The sequence below is a fragment of the Astatotilapia calliptera genome, chromosome 6 (genome assembly GCF_900246225.1).
Source record: "Astatotilapia calliptera chromosome 6, fAstCal1.2, whole genome shotgun sequence".
Taxonomy (NCBI): domain Eukaryota; kingdom Metazoa; phylum Chordata; class Actinopteri; order Cichliformes; family Cichlidae; genus Astatotilapia; species Astatotilapia calliptera.
In genome coordinates this window covers 5,712,276-5,740,190 of record NC_039307.1, presented here as the reverse complement: position 1 = coordinate 5,740,190, position 27,915 = coordinate 5,712,276, and the positions used below count along the sequence as shown (strand labels likewise).

The 27,915-nt window shown below is 41.9% G+C and overlaps 2 protein-coding genes across 9 annotated transcripts in view; both read right to left on the bottom strand.

Annotated features, from left to right (window-relative positions):
- Positions 1-868: 868 nt before the first annotated feature.
- LOC113023654 (uncharacterized) lies at positions 869-17,362 on the bottom strand. 3 transcript variants are annotated; one of them, XM_026169891.1, is made up of 9 exons: positions 17,176-17,362; positions 16,710-16,928; positions 13,231-13,349; positions 12,201-13,132; positions 11,926-12,018; positions 6,047-6,512; positions 3,113-4,891; positions 1,697-1,774; positions 1,549-1,615 (listed from the first exon to the last, which is right to left on the bottom strand). In XM_026169891.1, the coding sequence occupies exons 2-8, from the start codon at positions 16,751-16,753 to the stop codon at positions 1,737-1,739; spliced, it is 3,471 nt and encodes a 1,156-aa protein (XP_026025676.1). In that variant the 5' UTR covers positions 16,754-16,928; positions 17,176-17,362; the 3' UTR covers positions 1,549-1,615; positions 1,697-1,736. The 3 variants fall into 3 exon arrangements, with proteins under 3 accessions (XP_026025674.1, XP_026025675.1, XP_026025676.1); XM_026169889.1 differs by lacking the exon at positions 1,697-1,774 and having other exon boundaries at positions 869-1,615; XM_026169890.1 differs by lacking the exons at positions 1,697-1,774; positions 17,176-17,362 and adding an exon at positions 16,284-16,457 and having other exon boundaries at positions 869-1,615; positions 16,710-16,752.
- A 237-nt stretch (positions 17,363-17,599) lies between these two features.
- The window catches only part of ctnnd1 (catenin (cadherin-associated protein), delta 1), a 33,396-nt gene continuing 23,080 nt past the window's right edge, over positions 17,600-27,915 (bottom strand). For 4 of the 6 annotated variants that reach the window (XM_026169882.1, XM_026169886.1, XM_026169887.1 and 1 more), the window contains 12 exons: positions 27,471-27,588; positions 27,173-27,329; positions 26,385-26,402; positions 26,000-26,065; positions 24,465-24,592; positions 22,792-22,942; positions 22,455-22,650; positions 22,136-22,320; positions 21,326-21,373; positions 20,935-21,017; positions 20,118-20,172; positions 17,600-19,662 (listed from right to left, as the gene is read on the bottom strand). In XM_026169882.1, the coding sequence (XP_026025667.1) occupies positions 19,604-19,662; positions 20,118-20,172; positions 20,935-21,017; positions 21,326-21,373; positions 22,136-22,320; positions 22,455-22,650; positions 22,792-22,942; positions 24,465-24,592; positions 26,000-26,065; positions 26,385-26,402; positions 27,173-27,329; positions 27,471-27,588 (1,264 nt within the window). In that variant the 3' untranslated portion in view covers positions 17,600-19,603. The remainder of the gene's footprint in view (positions 19,663-20,117; positions 20,173-20,934; positions 21,018-21,325; positions 21,374-22,135; positions 22,321-22,454; positions 22,651-22,791; positions 22,943-24,464; positions 24,593-25,999; positions 26,066-26,384; positions 26,403-27,172; positions 27,330-27,470; positions 27,589-27,915) is intronic. The other 2 variants (XM_026169883.1, XM_026169884.1) reach the window with 2 other exon arrangements.

Sequence of the window (27,915 nt, the reverse complement as noted above, 5' to 3'; positions counted from 1 at the left end):
TTGTCCAAAGTAAGATAAGAGCCTCACAGGGAAGTGAAGGACAAAAAACCTGCTCAAGTTCAAACTGAACATCAGAATGAGGAAGAAAGTTGGTTTGTTCTGTATTTCTGAAACTTCTGTCTCCATTTATTTATTCATGCTATTTGTATTTTATCTATTAGTACATATTAACCGGCATATGTGTGTGGACACCAGAGAAAGAATTTCATTGTACAGAGAAATGCTTTTCTTTGTACACATGACAATAAATGCTTTGAATCTTCTGAGATGTTCCAATGCAGAGAGATCAGAAAAAGATCAAATGTCCAGTGAGCACCAGCTCTCTGGGTAAAAATTAATTGTAGATGGCAGAGGACAAAGGAAAATGGGCAGACTGCTGCAAGCTGATGAGCAGGCAACAGTAACTCAACTAACCACCCGATGCTTGGTTTTGGGGTTGAAAAAAAACTGCTTCGTAATTGGACGTCTCGGTTTCTTCTGCAGTATTTGGATGGTTCTGGTGTAAACATAAAAGCATAGATTTACCTTGCTTTGTGTGTCAAGTCCATCCCTTTATGACCACAGTGTACAAATCTTCATATGTCTGCTTCCAGCAAGACACTCAAAGGACCTCCATAGATACCAGAGCTCAATCCAAAGTATTGCATTATAAATGTGTAGCTCATAAATCTGGGGAGCAAACCAGCTGTAACATGTGATGCTGTCATGTCAATATGGACCAAAATGGAAAAGGAATATTTCCAGCACTTTGTTAAATCTATGCCAATTAGAATTCAAGCAAAATGTAACTAATAATGTGGCCAGTGAGTGTATATTCTGTAGTGCCCTCTTGTGTTCAGCTATGGTGCTTTTTAAAGAAAGCAAGCGGTCACATGAAAACGTTTAATAAACCATAATTATATTATGTACTGATGTACATAAAACAGTTTTACAAATATAGACTTAAAACAACAGAGCTTTTCCACAATGGAAACATACAGAGGGACATCACTGAAGGCCACTCAAGTGCCTTTTCCTCTATTCATCAGACAATTTCGCTGAAAATGTAAAATTTATAAAATTGACAAAAGAAACTTTTTCTTTAGAATATTATTAAAGGAAATGAAACATCTTTTTGAACCGTATACAGAAGGAACTAAACGAAAACCCAAAGCGGTGAAAACATGAAGTGAAGAATGTAAAAATGAATCTTTAAACGCAACTTCATGTGACATGTGAACATAAACAACCAGAACAGAGACAGCATTAGAGTGAGAGCCGACCACTGGACGGGGTAGAAAATACACACGTACATGACGTTACTCTGCCTCGTCTCCAGTCACGTCAATCTCATTCACATCATCTTCCTCATCTTCATTCGGAGTCATGTCTATGTTGTTGAGGAACCCCTCACACTCTCTGGTCTGAGATGCTTTTTCTGGGGAGCAAACCAGAACATCCACCTCTTCTTCTTCCTCCTCCTCCTCCTCTTTTCCCTTTTTGTCTGTACTGGTTATCTTCGCGGTCAAGGGCTGCAACATGAAGTCCCATGCTGTGTTTTCTTCAGGCAGGAGGGTGTCACTGTGAGAGGAGCAGTCATCATTGAGGAATGGAGACCCCGTTGTATCAGATTTCCCTGTGCCACAGAAGGAGACTGTGAGGGTAGCAGGAGCATGTGCGTGCATGTTTGTGTGCAAGCAGAAAGAGGCATACTCACACTTTCCGATGATAAATAACTGATCAATAGTCAGCTGCCTCTATAGCCAGCAGTGAGCTTTTGACGTTAGTGTCTCATCTGCAAACACCGTCAGCAAATAAAACACAAGATCAGCTGCCTTTCAAGTGATTCTGTTCTTGTTCTGCTCTGCAGCCCTCGAGAGCTCAGCGCACCAGCATGGACCAGCATCATCTCAATCGAGTGGCCACTGAGCTCACAGTGCATCTCCAGACCAAACAAGAACTTTAATCACCAGCTGAAGTCAAAGACAGTAGAGCAGAAGTCCATCCACCTAGGCCAGGGGTGTGGAACTCCAGGCCTCAGGTTTTAGATGTGTCCTTGATCCATCACAGCTGATTTAAATGGCTAAATTACCTCCTTAACATCTCTTTACGTTCTCCAGAGGCCTGGAAATGAACTAATCATTTGATTCAGGTGCGTTGACCCAGAGCGATATCTAAAACCTGCAGGACACCTGCCCGTGAGGCCTGGAGTTGGACGGTGACCGCCACAAGAGCAACCTGGTCAGGCTGCCACCTAGTCTTGGTCCTCCACAGGAAGGAGCAGGGTTAGGTGGTTAGTTTGAAAATAACAGCTAGTAGATGACAGGAACCTTCACAGCCAAATGGAAAGAAAGCTTTATGGCATGCTTTAAATGCTCGAGTGCCATCCCACTGTTGTGACATAACTGAGGACATAAAAAAGGAAGAAACTAAATAGCAAAAGCAAACATGGACACATGCCTACAGAGAGAATTTTACAGTGTTTCCTACACAAAACACTGAATTCTCCTTCCAAGGTAGATTTTTTTTTAATGTAGTAGATCCACTGAGAAATGAAGGTGCCGTCCAACCAGACTGCAGGACAAACAGCACTTAAGTACATGTTGATCATGCACTGGATTGTGCAACAGCACGTTTAAAAAAAAATGGCCGTATTGAAGCTGATGTCTGAACAGATACTGAAATTCTGAGCAGACTTAAAAAGACAAAAAATATTAAAATGTAAATTTGCTCTATTGCAAGGTTTAACCTGAAATGATATTCAGTTTTTTTTATTAGTTTTTTCTCTTTTTTTATGTCTAAATCTGCATCTACTTTAAGAAAAGTTTTTTGGTCTCTTGAAGTGAAACTATGCGGCTTTGCGTCAGCCCACATGGGGGCGACACAAACACCGTGCCTTAGCTCCAACGTGACAGTTTATGGTCTGTGTTTTTACAGTTTACTCCCATCTGCAAGAGACAAATGGCCTGAAGCCACAGCACACTATGCCAACCCATCCTCGGAGGTGCCTGTGTGATTGGCATAGAGCAGAAAAATCAATACTACCAATGTAATCATTCATTCTGAATAACAACCTTCAAAACAAAATCCAATTAATTTACCATGGCAACAGAAACAGCAAAATTCAAAGTACCTTCATAAGGACTTCCCAGTGGTCGCTCTCTCTCCGGTGTCACCTTGGCTTCATCTTCTTCCACAACGTCTAAGGACACTGGGTGGTCTTCATCACCATCCAAACTCCTCTTCTCGCTCATACGACTGTTTGTCTCTGCAGACGGGCTCAAAAGAAGATTGGGATTTTTATCAACTGCGATGTTTGAACCTTTGTGATGTTCTTCAGAGTTTGTCCCGTCTTTAATGTCCACTCCTTTCTCCAATATGCCATCTGTGCCTGTTGCAGGCTCATGTGTTTCCTGGGTCTGTTTGGACTTCATTCTTCGTGCTTGTTGCCATTTAATAAGCTTCTGAATGTCCTTCAGAGTGACCACGTGCCGCTGATTCACTGTCCCGGGTTTTACGTTACAGTCATTATTGGTTTCTTCAGCCTTTTCAGTGTGCTCGACACTCGCAGTCTTCTTCACTGCGCTGACCTCCACCTCGCTCTCATTCCTCCTCCGTTTCCTGCACGTCCTCTCCATTTTTTTCTCCTCCTGCTCCTTTGGCAAGTCCCTGTCGACCTGCGCATTGTCGACATTTTCATTGTTTTCAACAACGGCAGGAACACTTTGTGTAGAGTCCTCTACAGGTCTTATTTTTCGGGGTCTACCACGTTTCCTTTTCGCGAGCGAGACGCCATCCTGACTCACAAGCTGAGCTCTGCTGACGACAGGCTTGAAAATGCAAGGCGTTTCAGGTGGGGTTGTGTTATTTGCTGCCTCTTGAGATTTTTTTATAAAGCCCCTGGTCCTGATCCGAGACGGCTTGGTGCCAAAGGGTTTTTCTTCCCCAATGTCAATGACGGGCAACATTTTGCTGGGTTTCCCTGGAAGTCCAGATGGTGCATTTGAAGACCTGATAGCCACTTCTCTTTCCTTCAATAGCACATTGTTACTTGACAAACTCACTGAACAATTCTTTGTTCCATCACTGACTTTTAAATCTTTGTACGCAGAACAAGAACCGGTGGAGTCTTGTTGATCATTTGTGCGCCTTCTCTTCCTCCCGTCTCCTGTAGAGTCATCATGTCTATATTTGAAACTCTCCTTCAGCCTCCTGGAGTACGATTTTACTTCTGCTGCTGATTTTTTTCCTCTCTTTTTCAAGCTATTCCCTTTGCAACCTTCTGCACTGGTTCCTCTATTTGTTAAATGCAAATCCTTCTCCTGCTGCTCTTGCTTTGACTGGCAGCTGTGATCTGGATCTGGTGATGGAGATGTACTTTTATGACCTGTGCAAATGATGCTGCTAAAGGGAAACTGCAGTGAACCAGCGTTGTCCGAGAGCCAGGGTCTCCTACGTAAGGATGGCTGCTGCTGGACATCGTGTTCAGGGTTTGCTGAGTTGTTGAGTAGAGGCTGACCTTTAGCTGCAGATGAACTTGGGTCTAATGGGGAGAGACGCTGAGGAAGCCGCAAGTCATCCATGCAAGGTGAGGAAAAAGTGGGTTTAGACTGTGTCCCATCTCCATTTGGCAGAGGCAAAAACTCGAGACTCTGTTGATCATCTTGTGAGGATGGTGGCTGAAATGCTGGGTAATGGAGTTTCTGGCCTCTGGTGGAGAAAGCTGAAGACAGGGCTGAGCCTGTGGTTGTTTCCGGATACAGAGAATTTTGACTTTTGAATGGGGGCAAACCCTGGCAGCTCAATCCATCGATTTGCCATAAAGATCTGACAGCTGGGTTGCACTGGGGAGTCGGCTGCTGCTGCTGGATCAACTTGGGCTGGTTTGGAGCTGCAAAGCAACAATGGATACCTAACGAGCAAGCGGAAGGATGACTATCAATTCATCTTAAATACGTGAATTGTAAGCCCTGTATTTTTATAGACATTTTCTGTGACAATCAAAAAATCCAATTAAAAGTACCAATTAATAAGCTCCTAAAAACTGAGGAGGAAGGGCAGCAGGACGGGTAGCAGTGAGAGCACTTGAACTGAGACTTAAGTCAGGTTCAACTCAGTCTGCTTCTGTAATAACATGTAATGTGCTTTAAAAAAAAAAAAGAAAGAAAAAGGTCCTACTGTGTTACTCTCTGAAAATACACCTCTGCCTTTTTAAAATCAGTATAAAAAGGACAGAAGTCTAAAACAGTCGTCTACAAACTGCTCAGCCTCAGCTGTCCCTCCTACTCACATCCAGATCAAATCTGAGCATCTTCAACTGTGCAACATCCAGCTCCTGCACTTTTTTGCCCATCTCCAAACCACAAACCTGCTTTACTCCCAGTACCTCTACTATTTGCAGATTCACTGTTACACCTGTCTCCCTCTCATTCATACACATGTATTCTTTTTTTGCTTCTACTTATTTATTTATTTTTATTTCTCTTCTGTCCAGGCTCTCTTCCACCTGCTCTCAGTTAATTCTTCAAATTCATTTTCTTTGCAGAAACACTGAAGTTTAATCCAAGGAACGAAGAACTGTTTGAGGTTTTAGACAAAACAAGGTATAAAAAATAATAAAGACAAACTGTAAGGCTTTACATGTTGTTAAAATGTAACTAAACAAACACAAAAATCACCAATAAATGTTAAATGCTGAACAGTAAACTTCAGTACATTCGCAGTGAGGGGTGGTCAGGATTTTTGAGTCCTTATTCTAAAATTGATCAATGTCTTGTCTCAAAAAACAAACAAACAAACAAACAATCAACCCCAATACTGTTAAGATGTAATACACTACTGCATGCAGAAGGTGGCAGTAATGGACCTAAAAACTGTTTGCTAGCCACAAACAATAACAGGCCAGTAATGAGACCCTGGAGCCTGTGGAGCAGTGAGGAGAGATGCTAAGGAGTCTTTAACAAAAGAATAAAAATACAGAAAACAAAAAAAACTTACTACGGGTCTGTACAACTATTTCATAATGTGATATTAAAAATATGTGTGTATTTACAAAGAAAGCTTCTACCTGTCTCCACTGATGTCTGGTTGCTTTGCGACTCCAAATCCTGAAAGAAAGCAACCTCTGCTGCACTGGCAACAGGATCCATCCGACCCTGGGCTGCGTCACCCTGCGAAACTGGGACTCGGCAAACATTGTGGCTCGACTCCAACTTCTTACAGTTACTCTCCAAGTTGGGCAGGATGTTCAGGCTCATCATGACGTCCTCTAACAGCTTCTCTATCTGCTCGTCACACTCGTCCGCAGAGCCCTGCGGCTGAGGCGCCGGCGCTGATTCAAGCTCAGTGTCGGGGTTTGAGGTGAAGCTGCTGCTGGAGAAAGACTGGGATTCAGAGGTGGTGCTGTGGTGTTGCTCTGGTTGTGTGGGAGAGCTGGTTACAGCAGGTGGAAGGTTCTGGATCTCTGGTTTCTGAACAGGGCATGGGGGGACAGGGGAGGGAGGAGGCTCGAGTTCCTCAGCATCTGTCTGTGGCTTTTTGAAAGATGAATAAGAAACCATTAAAACCATTACAAAATATCACCTTTCATTCAAACTTTAAAACAAAGGTGAATTCATCTGTCTGCAGATAAACTGGACTAACAAACTATTTTATTGAGGTGCTTCTCTGAAAATGAGTCCCCAACAGTTGCCTCTAAGTGCTTTATAATGTAGGCGAGGTAATAATAATACAGAGAAAACAACGACGGTTGAAACGTGATTGTCGGATTAGGGGCGACGGGACAAAGACTTTATTTTACCACTGAAATCTAAGTTTCATATCAAAGTTTGGATTTTCATTCCTCCAGTTGAAGTTATTTGATGAGAGCTGGAAAGGAAGACTGAAACCAGCTAAAATATTTAACACTCACTTCTCTGATCACCACAGTTTGAATAAAAAACGACTTCACTGTTTGCAGCACTCACAGGAAACAAGTGAAGAAAAAGAAATTAACTGGTGATCATGTCATTTTATAAACACTTTTTTCCAATTCCTGTTTTTCATATTCACATTAAACAATTGACAAATTTCTCAACACGTAAATAAAAACAGATACTGCTTTACCATCAAGACATCAGAGATTCTTGTGGTAATCTTTTACCCTTTACCAGGTAAAAGGATGGCAAAGTTTCCACAGAGCAAATATGTCTGCTGTGCTGCTGATCTCAGGGGGAGAACATGATGAAACGCACCTTCTTTCTGGTCGAGCCTGAGGCAACAGCCGAGCTAAACCTGCCCAGCTAAGGTTTTACACCACATTTACATCATACCGCTGCTGCTTACTTCTCACAGAGCACGGAGTGAGACTTTAACGTCTCACCAAACCATCGGCCGGGCCACGTGCACCTCCTCCTCCTCTTCTTCAGCCTACTCTATTCTGCAGAAATGCACCTTCCCTCCTGCGGTCTCTATTCTTGTTGACAAATGGATATTTCTTGTTTCTTGCTTACCAGCGTGAGCTTAAGTTATATAAATGTTTAGTTGTCATGCTTTCATAGGTAATATTTCAAAACATTGCAAAACATCTGGCATCAAAAATAAGCCCCAATGCCAAGCAACAGTCTTCAAGCACATTTCAAAGTATAACAGGTATGATTACTCGTTTCTCAGGTCTCCAGCTGCCTGAGTCTATAACACAGTATAAACAAAGATTAAGAAGAAGAAGCTGGTTATTGTAAGGTTTTGAAAGGGCATCCTATTTTTTAATCAAAATAAAAGTTTTTATCACAGGGAATTCTTCCACTTCATGTTTCTTGATGTTCACTCGATTATGCCGTCTGTCAGACTCAGAACTGGGAATTTAAGTGATACTGAAATGTACTTTCCTAAATACTTCAAATCTCCCACTAGCTCATGACAAACCTCATGACACTGTCACACGTGTAAAGCCTGAAACCATAAAAAAAAAAATCCATCCATCCGCTTCTTCTCATCCTTTTCAGGGGCGCTGGAGCCTATCCCAGCTGTCATAGGGCGAGAGGCGGGGTACACCCTGGGCAGGTCGCCAGTCTGTCGCAGGGCCAACACACAGGGACAGACAACCATTCGCGCTCACATTCACTTGCACATTCACACCTATGGGCAATTTGGATTATCTAATTAACCTATCCCCACAAGCCATAAAAAATTGCCAGAAAATTAAAAACAAAACAAAACATTTTTTAAGCGTTTAGTGTAGCTTCAAAAAATGTACCGTACTTTCTGGACTATAAGCCGCTACTTTTTCCCTTAGGTTTTGAGCCATGAGGCTTATACAAAGGTGCAGCTATTCTGTGGATTTTTCTTCCACCACTAGGGGGACTCTAACCAGAATTAGAATAAAAAACAAGATAGATTGATGAAAAATCAATGCAAAGAAGAATACACTACTTTTTCTTTAGCAGATAGAACACCATCCATCCATCCATTTTAATCCGCTTTGTCCGGGGCCGGGTCGCGGGGGCAGCAGCCTAAACAAAGAGGCCCAGACCTCCCTCTCCCCAGCCACCTCCTCCAGCTTATCCGGGGGAATACCAAGGCGTTCCCAGGCCAGCCGAGAGATATAATCTCTCCAGCGTGTCCTGGGTCTGCCCCGGGGCCTCCTCCCGGTGGGACATGCCTGGAACACCTCACCCAGGAGGCGCCCAGGGGGCATCCTTGTCAGATGCCCGAACCACCTCAGCTGGCTCCTTTCGATGTGGAGCAGCAGCTGCTCTACTCTGAGCCCCTCCCGGATGGCCGAACTTCTCACCCTATCTCTAAGGGAGAGGCCAGCCACCCTTCGGAGGAAGCTCATTTCTGCCGCTTGTATCCGCGATCTTGTTCTTTCGGTCACTACCCACAGCTCGTGGCCATAGGTGAGGGTAGGGACGTAGATCGACCGGTAAATTGAGAGCCTCGCTTTTACACTCAGCTCCCTCTTCACCACGACGGACCGGTGCAGCGTCTGCATTACTGCAGCTGCAGCCCCAATCCGTCTGTCGATCTCCGGCTCCCTTCTCCCATCACTCGCGAACAAGACCCCGAGATACTTGAACTCCTCCACTTGGGGCAGGAACTCATCCCCAACCCAGAGTGGGCACTCCACCCTTTTCCGGCTGAGAACCATGGCCTCAGCGTGTTCAGATAGAACACGCACAACAAATTACCAACTGGTAATTATTTTTAAATCCTCGCCCCTTCATCATGGAAACCACACGAAGAAGTTCGTATGATGCAAGTTTTAAGTTGAAGGCCATCGATCTTGCTATCCAGGAGGGAAACCGCGCTGCTGCACGCAAGCTTAGCGTCAATGAGTCTATGGTGAGACGTTGGAGGCGACAGCGGGAAGAGCTCATGCAATGCCAAAAGTCGAGAAAAGCTTTCAGAGGACATAAAAGCAGGTGGCCTGAACTTGAAAATGTCCTGGAGGAATGGGTGAACACACAGAGAGCAGGTGGCCGAGGTGTATCCACTGTACAGATCCGACTGAAAGCCGAAACAATCACCCGCGAAATGAATATTAAAGATTTCAAAGGTAGGCCGTCATGGTGTTTCAGATTTATGAAACTTAAAAACCACGGACCACTCTCTGTCAGCAACTCCCCCCTGATTATCAGGAAAAAGTTGAAAACTTCCACAAATTCGTTGAAAAAAAGATACAAGAAAACTCCATCGGACCAGACGACATAATCAATATGGATGAAGTACCTTTAACATTTGATCTGCCTCTGACCAGGACCGTTAACAAGACAGGTGCATCATCCGTGTTGTTGAAAACAACAGGCCATGAGAGGACGCACTTCACCTGCGTTCTGGCATGCACGGCATCCGGACAAAAACTTCCACCAGTGGTGATTTTTAAGCGCATAACTATGCCGAAAGAACAACTCCCGAAAAGGCATAGTGGTCAAAGTTAACACCAAAGGGTGGATGATAGAAGGTCTAATGAAGGAATGGTTAACGGAGTGCTATGGGAAGCGCCCGGGAGGATTTTTTCACCGGAAAAAAGCACTGCTTGTTTTGGATAGCATGAGGGCCCATATCACAGATTCTGTGAAAGCAGCGATCAAGAAAACAAACTCCATTCCAGCTGTGATTCCTGGAGGTACAACAAAGTTTTTGCAGCCACTTGACATCAGTGTAAATTGGGCATTTAAAGCTGCACTACGGGTTGAGCGGGAGACTTGGATGACAAGCGGTGAAAAGTCATTCACAAAAACTGGCCGCATGCGAAAAGCATCCTTTTCTGATGTCTGTCAGTGGATCCTAACAGCGTGGAGTGCTGTGAAAGAATCCACCATCACCAATGGGTTCCGAAAGGCTGGACTGCTGCGCGAAGAGAGCGGCGCACCTTCAGAGCCAACTTCACCGGAGGATGACAGTGACACGGAGAGCGAGACTGATGGAGACAGATGTGATGAAGCTCTTCTGAGCCTGTTCAACTCCGACACTGAAGAAGACGACTTCATGGGTTTCAGCGAAGATGATTAAAGTGACTTGTGGTTTCAAATACAGGAAAAACGGAGGTAAATAAATACTGTTCCGTTTTAATCAGCAAAGTTGCTGCCGTGTTAAAAGGCATTGTTCGGAAAGAATCTGTTCAGGTACATACTTGTACATTTGCAGTACAAGATTGTTCTGTACATGCAGTAAATATCTATTTTTTCATCATAGATATCTGCGGCTTGTATATCTTTTTTTTTTTTTTTTTAAATAGAGCTGATGCGGCTTATATACAGGTGCGCTCTATTGTCCAGAAAGTATGGTAATTAAATATTAAGTTATTTTGCAATTTATTCCTTAACCCAGGGTCCAGGGTATAATTGGCCGTTTTTGACTACTTTTTGATTTTACCTCTATATTTCACCTTTAAAATATGTTTTTCTTGCCTTTTTTGGTATCATTATTTTCAGCACAACCTCAAATATCTGAAATTTGAGTTATTTTTTCATTTTGGTATACTATATTAGCACAGTTGATCTAAATTCAGACAAAAAATTCAAAATCCGAGTAGAAAAAAGTTATATTTTTTACTGTAAAACCCACAAACATGTTTAACGAATAATTTTCATAACTTGAAATGCAAATAGAAATTGTACATTTCTAAAAATTATGCACAAGTTTTGCAAACAACAAAGTTATATGGTACCATTTACCTAAAAATGCAGCCAAGGCCTCAGGCGTTTTTTATATAACCATTTAAATCTATTTACAGAACAATCAGGTGTTCTGCATCAAATAAGAAGGCACACAAATTATTTGTGCCAGTCCAAAAAAATGTAGTTTGTGTTCAGTATAAGACAGAGGAGAACAGCACAGGCCTAAACCCTGCAGGTCTGACAGCAGGAGGTGCATCAGTCCAGTTTTCCATGTGGGAACAGCGTTTACACTGAAATCTGCCTTTGACGGCTTTTTTAGAGCAAATATGAAATTCAGCGGTCTAACTGACACACAATACAAGACAATAACTACACAACAAACTAACTACAGCCTCCAAACACGCTAAACGTCACTAATGTCTCACATATGAAAACTCGCTCACTCTCTCTGTCTTTCGCTCGCCCGCTTTCCACTCGCGGGTGTCACTCCACTCATCAGTTTTTTGATTGGCTGACATGGTAAACTCTAACACCAATAGGGAAGGGATGTTCGCAAAGGGAGAGTGTTTGCTAGCGCTGTCTGTAGAAAACGCTGTTTTTACCGTTCTTCACACTGTAAACGCCACTGTTTTGTTCAGAAAAAAACATCGCGTGTATTTTTTATCATAACTCTGGTTTTACGTGGCCCATCGACACAATTCAAAAACTGGTATATAGTGAAGTTCGCACTTTCGACCCAAGTTGAAATGGGGACTCTGACCTGCCGCATCTTGTAGCTGTGTCGTCTTAAATTGGTCATGTGATTTTGATGCGCCGCCGCGTCCGGCGACCCCAGAGGGTTAAATACCTGAGTCGGTGATGTCAGGATGGACGTCTCATTTGGGCTTTGTACCGTCACCACCTCCCACATCTCTCCTGTCGTTCTTCTCCTCAGCTTCACCTGCACACACATAAGACAAATACAGTTCTGACAAAAACACACAAAGTGAGAAAGGTGTCCAACACATGTGGTGTGACATATAACAAACTAATCCAGAGACAACGAACATACATGATGCCTACACTCAATCCATGAAACGGAACTCCTGCTCACAACACGAAAAGAATACAATTTCTTTTCACCTTGATGGATATCTGTGCGTCTTCCATCATCTCCTTCATCTTGGTTAGATCTTTCACCGCTGCGCTGCATGGTGAAGGACTCTTTTCACTCGAGTTTTCTTTTTCGTTCATCTCATCTCTGCAGACCTGTCGTGGCTGCTCTGCATTTACGCTCTCAGCTGCCGTGCCGTTTGATTTTCCATCCTCCAATCCTGCCCTTTCTCTGGACAACCAGGTGATGCTGTCCCCAGACTCAGATGACTCTTGGTAACAGTCGCCCTGAGCTTCCGAGGAACTGGAATCATTACGGATGGTAGGAAAAGGCACAGTGTCAATGGAAAAAGATGAAGTGGATGTGGGATTCGTTACACTGTCACAAGTTTGGCCAAATGTAGACTCTGCATCACTGGCAACGGCGGGGCGAGGGGTGAGATGTGGAACAGTGATACAAACATCCGGGCTTTGAGCTACAGAGGAGGCAGGCTCCGGATTTCCAAAATCCACTGAATTTTCAGCAATGGTTGCTGTCTGTGTGCCAACAGACACACTGATTGTCTTTCTGACTGGTGAATTTTCCTCTCCCGTGCCCGTCACCTCAGCCTCAACATGTGTCTCCTGTATTTTTAGGCTTCCCCGTCTCTCTCTGCAATTCCCAAGACTCTGCCTCCTTTCCTGGACTTCTTTCGGCCCTCCACCCTTCTGTCCTTGTACAAGGTCTGTGATTCCAAACTGGTGGGCTGCAGCCAGCACATCACTCTTCTCATTGTTTCCTTTTACCTCCAGCACACCAGAGTAAAGCAGACCAACCAGCTTGAGCAGAGTCTGGGCCTTCACGGTCTGGAGCTGGAGCTGACGCTTCTGTCCAGATGGAGGTGAGGGGGAGGCTGAAAGCTTCTGAGACAAGTACGGGCTGAGAGCTGCAAGGATGCAGCTGTGGGTTGGGATTGAGATACCTTTACATAAAGAATAAGTCAGGAGAGAATGACTCAATTGTGCATTTTGTACATTGTCTTACATCACAAAGAACTTTGTAATTTTCCTTCTTTCTCACCCTCAGTTTGGAGCAGGGTGTCACAGAACTGGGCACTGTTCTGTTGTCTCTGCAGCCCCCCGAGAAGCTGCAGCTCATAACCAGGCCACAGGTACCTCTGCATGTCCACATGAGCACTTCTGTTTGAAGTACAAACAGAAGCCGTCTTGAAGCAAAATCAAACAGGCACAAGAGCATTCGCAGGCAGAGGGAGTTTGCAATTCACATCCAAAGATACGTTTTTAATTTAAAAAAAGTAATATGGTTAACATTCCAGGGCATGTGTGTGCAAAATTTATGTTTCCCTGCACAACATCAGAGGCAGAAGAAAGACATGGAGAAGAATCCTTAAGTGAGAATTCTGTAACAGCAAACACGGTGGCTGAAGCCCAACCTTCAGATAGAAAAAAGCATTTCAAAGTCTTATTTTTTTTAAGCGTTTTAAATCAGATTTAACAGGTGATTGTAAATGTGCAGCTTTTATTCTTTGGTTACCACTCAGATAATGATAACGATTAGATAGTCCTTCAAAGTAACTGCCCAAATAAGGGACTACAAGGATTTTTATCTCTGTCAAATGAACATGTGCCTGCATGACTTCCTGACTTATCTGACTGTGTGTGTGCTTGTCTTCATCTTCTCATCTGGAAGCTCATAAACCAGCTGCCATTTGGAATTTGTCTCAGACCTTTATGAGTCATTTCATTGAGCTTACGAAATGTCACAACATTTATTTATATGCAGACACGCACATTCCAAAGATTCTCAGTGAGACCCAAACCACTTTGCCACAATTTGATCCGAATGAATGCGGCCATCTTGGAATATGTCCATGCCATCAGGGAAGAAAAAAAATCCATGGCTGGAAAAAGCTGCTCATTCAGTAAATTCAGGTAGCTGACCTCATTCAACAATGCTGAACCTAGATATGAGCAACTAAACCAACCACAAGACTGCCCCCATGGGCTCGTGTTGGTGCATCAATTTATCTGTATCCCTCAGTATGACGTGCTAATCATTCTTAAGCAGGATAAATCTGGGCTCAGACCATCTTTAAGCACCTAAGCAAACTGAAGTCTTCTTTCCACCCTTACAGCCTCATTGAGAAGTGGTTTTCTTAGGGCTATGATAGCATTTAGTGCCAGTGTCTTGAGTTTGCTACAATGTAAGATAAGGAAATGCCATGACTCTGTTTTTTTGGAGATTTCTTCCTGTTAAAAGGGAGTTTTTCCTTTCCACTATTGCCAAGTGCTTGCTCATAGATGGTTTTCTGATTGTTGTTGGTTTTCTCTGTATTATCGTAGGGTTGTTCTGTTACAATATAAAGCACTTCGACAAGACTGTTGCTGTGATTTGGTGTTATATAAATTAAATTGAAGTTTTTACAAACTAAATATTTCAGTAATCTCCGATCAGGATCATTCAAGATTTTGTCCATTTCTCCATCAAAGATGATGGTTCACCACAACTCTTACAGATTTCAATAATGCAATAATACACTGGGCAGTTATTAACCCAGTTTTCCGTCATTTTAGGAATCTCCTGAGTTTTTCCCCTGCTCAGGCCAATAATGTCACCCTTCTAAAATAGAGTAAGATCTTTTCCACAACCCCCAGGATACGTCTCCAGACATATCCTGGGGGTTAAATAACCTGCTGCCAGCTAAAACATTAAATCACTGTGATAATTATTTAGTGGAATGGGTGGACAATAGTCACAACCTATTTCTTTGGGTGGTGGCTACTTTTTTTTTCCAGCTTGGCTATACCATATGGTTCATTAAAGGGCATGTGAATTTAATTTCAGCAAAAACTGGGACACAAAAACTGCTTGTATAGAAACCTTGTTCTTCTTTCGGCTACAATTTTAAGGAGGTCGCCACAAATCATCTGCCTCCAAACAAATCTGGTAAACACTTAAATAGCTTAAATAACGGGGGGGGGGGGGGGGGGGCTCACTATCCTGTTGAATAAGAGCACAGTCATAAGGTAGTCAGTATTAGCCGACATGGAAAACGTTGTATAGAAATTACCAGTCAAATTAAATTAAAAATTGCTTTTAAAGTTTGGCTGATTTGCACAAAAATGAATTATTTGACCAACTTTGCTTAGAATGGCAGGAAACAGATCTTTTGATGATGATTTAAAAAAACCCCAAATCAGATTCATGGTAGGGTATTCCTTTGAAAGTACCAAAATATTCCAATTGCTATTTTTTTTTTTTTTGCTTTTATTATTGTATTATTGCTTTTATTGTAATTTAAGATACAATTTCGAGCTTTTCTGAATATATGGACGCTAGATAATGGTTTCATTTATTTTCTATTAATCTGAATAATACAGTTTATTTATACCTTTTATCTTTTGAGTTGAAGAGCTTTTTCCCCTAAAATCGAAATGAACATTTCTGAGTAAACTGCTCAATTGCTGCATTCATGGTTTGGGGGAAAGCCTCACTTTTGACCTCTTCTTATAATTTAATGCAGGTTTAAATTCTTGGTACAACTTGAGATCCTTAATTTAAGTACTAGGTACACCTCTAGATACCCGTTTCCTTCTGACAGTGTAATGAGTCACGGCTAGTTTCCTGTGTGCGGTGTGTACAGAGGTGGTCTCTCTGGCAGGATCACAGCTAACACCGACTCTGGGAGCATGTGGACCACGTGGAGGAGCCCTACAAATTAATTAGCATTAGTGAACTTCACTATCGGCTTGTTACCAATCAGACAACATTTTTATTTGTTTGTCTGTTTCATTTATTCCATTAATCGCAATTTTCTAGACACCTAAGCCGACTTTTTTTTTTTTTTAAACAAAATGCGTTGGTTAATCGTCGCTGTCTAGACTTATCCTAGCTAGCTTAAGAGGTAGCTACATGTTAGCACAAAAATGCAAAAAACCAAAACGCCCTTCATTTCGCATAAAATTTTGCCACTTTATTCATAGACTACAACTTAATAATCCTTCCATTCCTTAGAATGAAGGTTTAATCGGCTTAACCTTATTAAGATGGCTAATTCTGGAGTGATTTCCGACACTGTGGCTAATGTAGGTTAGCTTTAAAGTTACACTTACCAAAATCTTCCTGTAGCAGGAGCAGAGGGTTCATGGAGGATTATGTTTATTTTACCCACTGGAGTTAAAGCCAGAAATTAAAGTCGCACAGCCATATGCAACACATCGACGCCCATCACGAGTTTTTGCATCCGAGATGGTGTTGCAACGTGATAGCGACACCTACTGACCGCCCTGTGAAATGACACCGAGCGCTGAGTTATTAGTAAGTTTGGTGTCAGCTCAGAGTGGATTCACTTTTAGTTTCATTGGTTTAAAATTTTTAGTTCCAATTTGTTTTGTGATAGTGAAAAAATAAATTTATGAATTAAATATGCAAGCTGAAAATCTTTACTGACATATGTGTAGTTTGTTGATAACAAAACGGCGTTAAACAGAATCAGCGGAAACCAAAATGTGTATATATAAGAGGGAGAGTCCTTTTACTTGTGTTTGTGTTCCTGTTCCTTCTTCCTGATGTCGGCATCCATTGGTCATCACCATAACTATCACAACTACGGTCTTCTCCTTGTCAGCCACCACTATGTGTGGTTGGTTGGCCAGTAGCAGATTCTCTGTCTGGAACTTGAAGTCTCACAGGACCAGTCCTGTTGTTCCCAACCACCTTAAAGGTTAAAGGTTGTCGTCGTGGTTATTCTGCCAATGCTTTACAGCAGAAGGTGAAAAAACATTTCAAGTCACAAAATATGCAGCATTATGTCGAATATGGCAAATACTACCACCAAAAAAAGCAAACGCAACAAAAAAACAAAACAAAAACAATTTTGGATTAAAAACAAAAAAGAAAAGAAATAAAATGATGGATGTTTCCCCTCAGACGCCAAAGGTTTTGTAGATGAAACAGCAGCAGAAACATGTACAAAGGAGACTACATGAGTAAAGGGAGACCTACATAAGGAATAATGCTGGCTGTAATGTATGCTCTTTAAGTTTATGCAGTGAGGGCGTCAGGAATGTTGCTTTCAAATGGAATTTATCCTTCACATTATAAATGGCTCAGAATTAGTGTCCCAATTTTAATTGGCTGGAATTTGGTCACCTGACTTGCAGCCATGTGGAAATCCTACAGTGTCACTAAAAGTCTGGACCATTTCCTTCTCATGCTTAAAATTACTGCTACTTAATTTCCTCAATATGTTTTTAAAAGTAGAAAATACTTTTTTTTGTAGTCTAGTTTTTATTACCCCCACTTTCAACTATAATAACCACAAGTAAATGATACTGAGTGACTACAAAAATCATAAACATCTCCTTGTTCCCATTTAAAAATAAATAAATAAATAAATAGAATCTGAAAAAAAGAAAACACGGGCACCGAGAAATAATTTTCTTTTTTATTAAAAACATTATTGCTAGTTACATAATTCATTCATAAATGAGAATGTGCAACTTTAAGAGCCAAGGCAAAGAGATTACATTAGTCAACAATCTGGTTTTTTCCTTCCCATTAGTGTATCTGATGATGGCGTTGGAGGATTTCTGTTCAGCTAACTTGGTTTTGCTTTCAATTAAGACAAACTGTTTTCAATCAAACAAAAAAAGAAAAAGAAAAAAAAAAGATTGCATATGCATTCACCCAGAGCACCCAAAACAATTGAACCCAAATCAATATATATATAAAAAATAATAATACATAAAACCATTAAAATTAACAAATATTCTCTTGTATATATAGTTTAAATGTGCTTTTACTTTTTTCTTGATTTTATCTAATAGATTCTGGTCTATGCCTCTCTTTCTAACACTAGCCCTCGCTCGCTATCATTTTCATCTTTCAGTCAGTCCAATCTTGAAGACAGCTCGTTAATTTGAGAAAAGGAGGCTGTCATATTTCAACTGGCATGAAAAAAGGAGGTTAAAAAAAGAAAAGAAAAATCACACTTTACAACCCCGTAGTGCTTCTTTTAATCATCCACGCAGTAAGTATCTACATCTCACTCGGCACTAAGAATAAGCATTCCTCTTCAGAACAAACATCGTACTAAAGAAATGTGGGCAAAAAAAAAAAAAAAAACAGACAGCACTGTGTCGATCTGTAGTCTTAAAGCCAGGCAGGTTATGGATTTGTGAAGCAGTGAGTTATACAGAACTCAAGAGTTTAATTTAAAAAAAGAAAAAAAAAAAAGAAATATCCAATAACATACAAGATCGCATATTCTTGCAGAATAAAAACTTCTGAGTTCTATATACAGTACTCCCAAATTGTACACTGCTGTGAAAAAACAAAACAAAAAAAAACAACAACTTGACCAGTTACCCAGGTCACGCTGGACACACCCATGAGACCCATCCTGAATAAGCGAGGCACTCCAGTTAGCCCACGATTAAAGACAATCTTGCATATGTACACATTCATAAGATTATGGACCTGCAGATAAGGAAATGCGCCCACCGGATCCTTGAGATATCCACTAAGAATTACCAAGAAAAAGGGGGGTGCATTTAACAGAAAGATCACTTTAGAAATTGCCGTCTGTTCCAACAAGGAGGAGGAGGAGAATCATTCGTCTGCTTTATTTCTGGCTGTATAACTAACCTTGTACAGTTGTGGATCATCACAATCAAATGCAGAAAAAAGCAGCACGCCCGTGCATCTTTGGGCTGTCACCAACACAAGATGCCAACAGAACAAAGCGGATGACAAGTTTTCAGTGTGGCTGCTGGAGAAAAGTCTGAGTGTGCCATGTTGCGCGTTAGCAGTGGCAGTCACAGCAGTAGCAGTGTCATTTGGCACGCGTACGTAACTAAAAGTACACAGCAAAGCGAGTAGAGGAACAACCGCTACCAAAACAGAAGCAGAAGCTGTACACATATCTAATTAGACAGATAAATACAAGATCCCAGCGGTAGGAAATTACTCATATTTTGTAGTGTGTGACCATTAAGGAAAGAGAGAGAGAGAGAGAAAACCTTGATTTCTTCAAAACAGAGTGTGTTAGCCATTTATGGAAAATCTCACCATAAAGTGTCCTGATATGATTCCAACAGTTCCTTTTTAATTTGTTTAATTAGTCTTTGCTCTGACCTCCGAGAAAATACCAAAGAAGCCACAGTCTCAAAGAAAGAGAGCATTAGTGTTGTCCAAGCAAGCTGTAGTGCTGATGGAGTGGTTTTGGAGTCAAGTGGTCGTAGTGTCACATCCGGCTGTCAACAGGGAATGCAGAGCATCGTCAGTTTTCCATATGGTTTCATTCGAGTGTTTGAACTGCAATGGAGGAATGTAACAGAGAGAGAGGGAAGAAGAGAAGCTGCAAGAGAGTGAGTGTAAGGGATGAAGTTTAGTCATGTCGGTAGTGTAGCGGTAGTCCCCCATTGTCAGTTCAGCAAGGGCAGTAAGTGGGAGGAGGCTGTCGTCTTGTGATGCACACAATCAGTTTTTCTGCAAGAGAAGAAGAGGTACAAGTGTGTGAACGGATCACATGGAGCGGCTAAGGGCGAGGCAGCCATGCCTGGGTGGAAAGAATCACACTTTTAAAGAAAAATTTATTATTTAAAAAATACAATACAGTGAGTAAAAACGTTACTTAACATTGGACAAAACGAAAAATTACAAACTGTGCAAAGCAGAGGTAACAAAAAAATATGTGTATATAAGATCCAAGGAACCACAAAAAATAAAGATTTGACACTTTTCACCAGCAGGGGGAGCAAAACAGTCTAAAAATAGTAAAATGGAAGCTCATTAAAAATCCAAATCACAATTAGAAACACACAAATATTCACAAATCTTACTACAAAACTAATATTAGGCCATGCGGTGAGTTGTGAGAGCAGCCAGTGGGACACACATACCATGCGGTGACATGCAGTGTGACACAGTGGGTGTAGCCTAACCATCGTAAGAATCCATTAGAGGCAAGGAGGCCTGCCTCTCCCCATACATCCCTCCCTGGGAGAGAGAGAGAAAAAGAAAGAGGAGAGAAGGACAGATAAAGATGAGGAGAGATAAGAGTCCAAAGGAGTGGGTGAATAAAGAGGGTTTAGTGTGAAAATCCAAAGAGGAGGTGAGTAGACACAGAAGGGGGAAAAGTGGAGGGAGTTCAGGATGACGAAAGACAGAAGAGTTGCGACATGTTAGTGCAATGTTAGGTCCTGTTTTAAGGTTGGAAAAAAGGGACAAGGGTGAGAAATAACGCACAAGATAAAGATCAACTCCTGTGCTGTACCGAGACATGCATCAACATGCTGCCTGTGGGTGTGTGTGAGAACATGTCCATTCACACGGTAACTTTCTGGGAAACCAGTGTGTGAAATTAACACCATTAATAGTTTTTGCCCTTTACATTCATTGAACAACAACTTTAGCAGCTTGTGAGAGCGCAGACTGAACTCAGATGGCGCCTAAAGTCAGGTGAAGCACTGCAGCTATAGCACAGCTCGGTGATTTTGGCTTCTCGGATCAGCAATCCTCAACCCCAAAATATTCCATTTATAATCAAAAACAACAACAACAAGGTGTGAACTGGCTAGATAACTTTAAAAATTAAGTGAGCATTACGTTACATTGGGGTCAGGAGAGAGATGTAGCAAAGAGCAAAGTGCATGTTAGGAGTGAGGCAGTAAATTCTCAGTAAAGGTGCAGACATGCGGGCTTATGTCTCTAGGCAAAGGTGTGAGGAGTGTCAGTGTGTGTCATGAGGTTGGCCGATACCTGATCTAAATCTTTGTCAGTAGGTCCGAGTGTGTTATCCAGAGTGTTCCTTCTCCCCGTCTGGTCCAGTGTGGAGTAGGCATCTGAAGAGGAGAAGCACGTGTTTAATTGGTACTTCCGATAAATACACAAAGGGCGTAGAATATGGAGCTGGCAGGAAAGAGAAAAAGAAGAAGACCGCAGAGGAGATTTATGATGTAGTGAAGGAAGACATGCAGTGGGTTAGTGTGACAGAGGAGGATCCTAGGGACAGAGGCAGATGGTCCGCTGTGCTGACTCAAAGGCAGCAGCTGGAAGTCAGTGATGACTTGATGCCAATGAAAGCAAAGGCATGTCGGACAGCTCTTCTGTCAGTTGTATCTGTTTGTGTGTTTTGTGTTTGCACACTTGCCTGGTCCCATGTCATTCATTGGAATCATTTCCCGGTCACTTTTGCCACCTGTGTGTCAGAGAAATATTAAAACAGTCAGAAATACATGTATTGCTCTGTAATTCTAAAGAATTAAGTCGAGACAAATACATTTTTTAATGCAACCAAAGTGCTCAACAGGTAAAAAATAAATAAATAAATAAACAACTAAATAAATCACCACAACTAAAACAAAAGTAAAAGCAAATGTCCACATTCAGTCTACTTTGAAATTCAAAGAATGAAACGGTTTTTAAATCAGTACTAAAAATGTCCTGTGTTGACATTTCAACAAAAATTGCCACACACTTCCGGAGGCCCGGTCCCTTCTATACCTTAAACCTGACCTCAGTACTCAGGGAGGAATCAGGCAGGTCCCACACACACAGTAAAAAACAAAAACATGCAAAAATCACTTAGAATACTGACTGGGAGGCAGTGCAGATCAAATATGCTTTCACTATTCTTGAAAATTCCCCATGTGGCAAAGCTGTAAATGTAATGAATCGAAAGTTGGCTGAGATGAGTAACTCCATATCAGCAAACAGCCCGTTATCATTCTGCACAATCAACTTCCGAGTTGCATTCATGCAGAGGAATCATTCAGACTCAAGTTTAGAGAGATCTAAGACGGAAATTATGTGAAACTCTGAATAGATACTTAAAAGGCCAATTTGAATAACAACTGACACCACTACATAATTTATTTTATAAAAACAAGAAGACTGGTAACAATCATTACACTGAAACCTTTTAAGCAAAGTGGCGGCTATTTTGACTCCTACCACTGACCTTTGTCTATAAGCGGCAGAGTGCTTTCCTCATATCCGTTGGGTTTGTTGGTGGGAGGGTTTAAGTTGACCATGAAATCTGTCTTCTTCCAGCCATCCTTTTCCAAAGTGCGCCGCAGGTCCTTGTAGCCCCAAACTGTCTGCAGCACTAGGCCAGCTCCACGCACCTCCCGATCTGAACGATTACTAAAGACGAGAGGGACAGAGAGGGAGAAAGGTGCAATTTATGAAAATAACCCGTTATAGCAATTTCAAGATGCTCTAAAACGTGGACAGAAAAAAATTATCCAAATGATCTGTATCCATCTGTCACTGCGTACCCATCCTTGTTGATGAGCACCAGTCTCTCGATGCCATTAGCAGCCCTGAGAGTCTTGGCTGCTTCCACACTGGAGCCCAGCACCTCATGGAGCGTGCTCAGTATAGACACCACTGTCTCTTCTGACACTGCTCGCACTGGCTGACTCTGACCAGCACCAGGCAGGTTATTTACCAGGTTAGGCACCGCATGTTTACCTGACAACACAGGGAAGATTAAGATTGCAGCATACTTACAACTGCTAACACTGGTATGTAATAAAGCTGGGGATTTTTTTTTAAACTCTGGTTAAAACCTTTTTACTGAAGCTCAGTTAGACAAAGAGTTAAATGTGTCACCTAGTAGCTCTTTGTTTCGTCCATCAATGGCCAGGTTGCGAAGGGCTCCGGACATGGCTCGGACTACGCGGTCGTTGTTATGAGCCAGCTGCTCAGTCATCATGGATAAACCTTTCTCCCTGCGCACCAAGGCACGGATGCATCTGCCATACTACAGACACACAAAGTGCTTTTATTGATTTAGAAGACCATCTTAGCGACCATTGCTGCTAAATCTCGTGCTTGGTTTTTAACAGACTTTTCACTCAGTGGGTTACCGTTACCTGTCAAACGCTACTTACACAGGGTAAAATAAGTATTGGATACATCACCAATTTTCTAAGTAAATATATTTCTAAAGCTGTCACTGATATGAAATTATCACCAGATGTTGATAACAACACATCCACTCCACACATGCAAAGAAGTCAAAGATAGATGTTCGTGAACACACCGACTGAAATTCATTTAATACTTGCTACAAAAGTGGTTGGTGATGACCGCTTCGAGATGTCTCCTGTGGGGAGAAACTAGTTGCAGGTGTGATTTTGCGCCAGTCTTCCACACAAGCGGTCTTTCGAAATCTAAGCTTTAGTTCTTTCTAAAGGTTTTTAGTTAGATTCAGGTCAGGCGATTGGCTGGGCCATTCTAGCAGCGTTATTTTTCCTTCTCTGAAACCAACCATGAGTTTCCTTGGCTGTGTTTGGGAATATTGTGTTGCTGAAACGCCCCCCCCCCTCGTTTCATCTTCATCATCCTGGTAGATGGCAGCAGATTTTCATAAAGAATATCTCAGTTTCCATCGATCCTTTCTTCAATCATATGAAGCGTGCCAGTACCATTTGCTGAAAAACAGCCCCATACCATGTTGTTCCCACCTCCAAACTTCACTGCTGTTGTGGTGTTTTTGGGATGAGTTGCGGTGCCTTTTGACCTCTAAACATGGTGTTTATTATGGTACCAAAAGAGTTCCATTTTAGTCGCATCTGACCAGACTATATTTTCCAAGTATTTCACAGGCTTCTCTAAATGCTGTCCACTTCTGTATTATGGCTCCATTACTGATAGATTTCAGGCGTGTCATGATGTTCCACACCTCCCTTTCTTCAGGAGTTCAATACCTTTTCCCTCTGTCATTTCTAATTATTGCACATAATAATTTAGGGACACCTACGGTTTGATTTTTTGCATGTGTGGACTGGATGAGTTGTTACCATCCAGTGAGTTGTTGCTTTTGATGTAAGAGAACTAGCAGCTCGGAGACCCTCTCAAATAACTGAGTTTATCACCCTCTCTCTAAAGCTGAACCCAACCTTCAGAGGAAGCTTGTTTCTGCTGCTTTGACCTGTAGCTCTAGGCCATATGTAAGCATAGGAATGTAGATCAACCAGTAAACCAATACTTCAGCTCTTTAGGTGGAGTGTTGACTAAACAAATACCACTGTGATTTTTCTCATGTGCACAAAGTCAAAATAATTGTGTGTTACATTACAGATAACCTCTAAGAACAGACAAATCTAATACAAATCCTCACATAGAGTGTTCACTAATGTTCCTGAAATAACCTTTGATTGCAATGACTAATGTTAAAACAGCACCATTTATTCAGACTTCCCAATCTGGTTTATTTACTTAGCACATAAAGTTCTGGTACTGTAAAATCGAAAAAGATCAGTATAGATGGTAGTTCTTACAGTCCAGTGTCCAGCGCACAGGTTCTGAATAGCTCCAGCTGAAGCTTCCAACACTGTGGCGTTTTGGGACTCCTTCACCAGAGACATGTAGATGCGAACCACCTCCGGCTGATACAAGAGCTCATAGCCTACAGGAAACAGGCAGAGAGTGGACACGTGTGTGATGGGAACATTGATAATGTAACAGGTCCTTCATAAAGAAATAATCTTTCAGGAGTATAAAATACAGACATATTAATTATTGAACAATATGTGCAGGGATATGTTAAGTAGTAATTCTTGAAAATCAAACAGGATAAGTGTTCCTGAATGCGGTATCAAGATTGAGTGATATCTATTCTTTATCCAAGTACACAGACAGTTTTCTTTATGCCACCCTCCAGATAAGAACACAGCAAACGTCTATACTATCATCAAGCCGATAGGCACTCTGTAAGGGCTTCAGTAGAGACAAAACAAATGGTGCCCAACTGTCTGCTCATTAAGCTCCAAAAGCCTTGGACAGAAGATCTTCCTCCAAATATTAACTCTTAAAACAGCAGAGACGATTGACGGAGAAGCAGAAGACTCACCAGCGCAGGAGGAGCCTGACCACTATCACACCTACATTTGTCATAGTATAATAAATCTTCCTTTACATCAAACCCTGCGATAGAGAGAACGTCTCTGTTGTGGTGTCCTGAAAGCCTCTTAAAGCACAGCGAGTCCAATCAGAGAAAAGGGCAGAGATCCCGTGTGTGTCTGTCTGTGAGATTGTTTCCACATGAATGCAAACAACATCCACTACTCCTAATCTCCCATGAAGAAGTGCACAACAACAACAGCTCATTCCAGAAGCACGTTATGATGACGTATGAAGTCGAAAACGACAAGAGAGGCAGAAATCTGCAAAACTTTCAAAAAGCAAAGGCTGTAACTCATTTCCTTTACTGTCCACATCCACTTCCTGTCTTTCTTTTAGCGCTCACATTGGTTGCCCTTACATGACCCCTCTGCTCAACAGGACATCATCTCATGAGTATTCATGGTCCAGATTTAGATTTTTGTCCTGTAGATTATTCTAAGCTGTATTGCAATAACGGTCGTGTGTCACAAAATTCTGTTTCCAAATTCTAATTACAGAAAGTATACTATAATCAATGCATCACCAATTGCTGATGCATTATTGCCATTTGCAATCAAAAAGCGAGGTACAGCTTACATCAAACTGCGCGTGCAGTAGCAAAGCCAGAGCAAACTACATTTTCAGAAGTCCGAGCGCTTTATCAGTTGACAACATATTTGGTGTCAAAATACAAAACCAAAAAAACCCCCACCAAGTTTACCTGGCATTTGTAACAAATAAGAGATATCTCAGGTGTACTATGACATCCTCTCTACATGTCTGCCTGTGAATGGAGCTGTGGCAAACAGTCATCTAAAGGTGGATTACGTCTGAATGAGAGACCGCTGTCACCACAACACGTTCAGTGTTTTGAACCCCCTTTCTATAAAGGCTTAATTCAATAAAAGTTGTTCATAGAGCCTTTGCTTACCTTGAGCAGGTGAGGTCCTTTTTGGAATGTCTATTGTATCATCAGCTGTATCCTCATCTTTCCTTCCTGGAAGCAACATTAAACATTAACATCAACAAAAATGCCAAAACAATCTGCTGTTGACACCGAGTGTGATGGCTGTTTCAGACTGACACATGCGCTGTTAGTACATGTGTTCTGATTTGGTTAGACACGTGCTCGTCAGGGCAAACATGAAGATTTAAAAACTACAGTGCACTTTCTACAAGTGTTCCGCTATTAAGAAATAGGCCATGTTAGTGCTAGTAAAACATTTCTGTTATCTAAGCCATGATCCTACTGCACCCACTCCAAGACAAAAGTACAAAGCAGAAGTAAAGTGCATAGCCAGGTAAAGAAAGCTTACCTTTGGAAAACCACTCATCTGCAGCCAGGCCGAAGGAGGATGTAGGGCAGGGAGGGGAAAGAGAAGAGCAGCAGAACAGGAGGAAGAGAGAGCATTTAAGTAAAAAGGAAAGCAGCCGTAATTGAGTCACTCAGTAAACACCTGTTTACACCCCAAAAGCAGCACTGCCACCACACAGAATCAGCATGTGACATGCCATGTATGAAGGCCAGATAAAGCAAATGCAGGGAAACGCCCAAACCAAACAATTTCATATTCACATAAAATTGTACATCAAATGTATTAATAACGTACAAGTGTAGAGTAGCTACAAACACATAATAACTACCTGCAGCAGTCTGAGTTTAGTTGTGCCCTACCACCTCACCACTCACTCTTATATCATCAGTCACTATCTTCTAAAAATAAAGAGTCAAATCAGAAATAAAGGGAAAAAAATAAAACTAAAAAACTAAACATTTGACATATTTATACCAGCATTAACACATGGTTGTTGCAAATGACTTTGTAATACAAAGCCAGCAAATTGTAGTGGGGGCTGTAGTCTGACAAAAACAAATCAATACTCTCGGTGAAACACAAACAGAGCAGCTGAAGAGAGGATAAGATTTCTCTAAGGGGGGGAGGGGTTAACATTCCTGTGCTGATGACTGGCTTTGTTTGTGTAATGTGTTTGTCTAAGATTGTGTGTATGTGCAAGTATCAGCTCAGTGAGATGATGTGACCTCACCAAATGCTCTCGATACTGAATGAAAACTACGCTATCTCTGTCTGTCTAAGGCACACACCTTTGCTCTTGCGGGAACCGAAGCAACTGCCCTTATTGCTGGAGTAGGCGGGGCCTTGGTGGTTTGGTGTGGCCTCCAGGTAGCGCTCAGGGTTGGGGATTTCACGGTGCACTTGGTAGGACAGGTTCCTCAGCAGACACACACAGTTCTCTGTCAACTGCAGAGATGGAGAGAAAGTTAAGAATCAAAACGCCGCCTTTCTCATTGTAAATTCACAGGTAAATGTTACTGAACACACAAAAGCAACAAGGATCAAACAAAGGTGTCAAAGGATTTAATCAATCAGAAATCCACATACCTTGTTGTCCACATCTTTACAGTCAATCTGGGACTTGACAATGTACATGAGCGAGTCGACCAATCCCGTGCACTCCCTGAGCTTCCTCCTCGCCTCACTTCGCTCTGAACTCACATTTCTTTAATCGAGAGGAAAGTTAAAAAGAGGAGAAAGAAGAACGCAGATTAGAAGAGGTTAAAGGGGAGCGGAAGGAGTCTGCTATAGTGACTACAAAAGGATTCCAGCACATAATGCCCGAGCACACCCCCATTAAGTTTGAATGAAACTCCTGTTAAATGTACTAGTTTACAAAGAGAGTACAGTTTGACAAGATCGAGTTACATCTCTGGGCCAATTTTCTCAACTGCTCTCTGACTCAGCCGCACTTAAAAGATTCAAGAGAGCTGGAAAACTGAGTGTCGTGGCCTTTTGTCTTTTATGTTTCCCGTCGGCAGACACACCCTTT

What these genes read in the sequence shown, in the direction of transcription:
- LOC113023654 (XM_026169889.1), bottom strand. Translation starts at nt 16,753, where the DNA reads ATGGATGCCGACATCAGGAAGAAGGAACAGGAACACAAACACAA. An exon ending in CACCCTGCTCCAAACTGAGG is followed by an intron (nt 13,133 to 13,230) that starts GTGAGAAAGAAG and finishes CTTTATGTAAAG; the next exon opens with GTATCTCAATCCCAACCCAC. An exon ending in ACTGGGAAGTCCTTATGAAG is followed by an intron (nt 1,616 to 3,112) that starts GTACTTTGAATT and finishes TCTGTGGCACAG; the next exon opens with GGAAATCTGATACAACGGGG.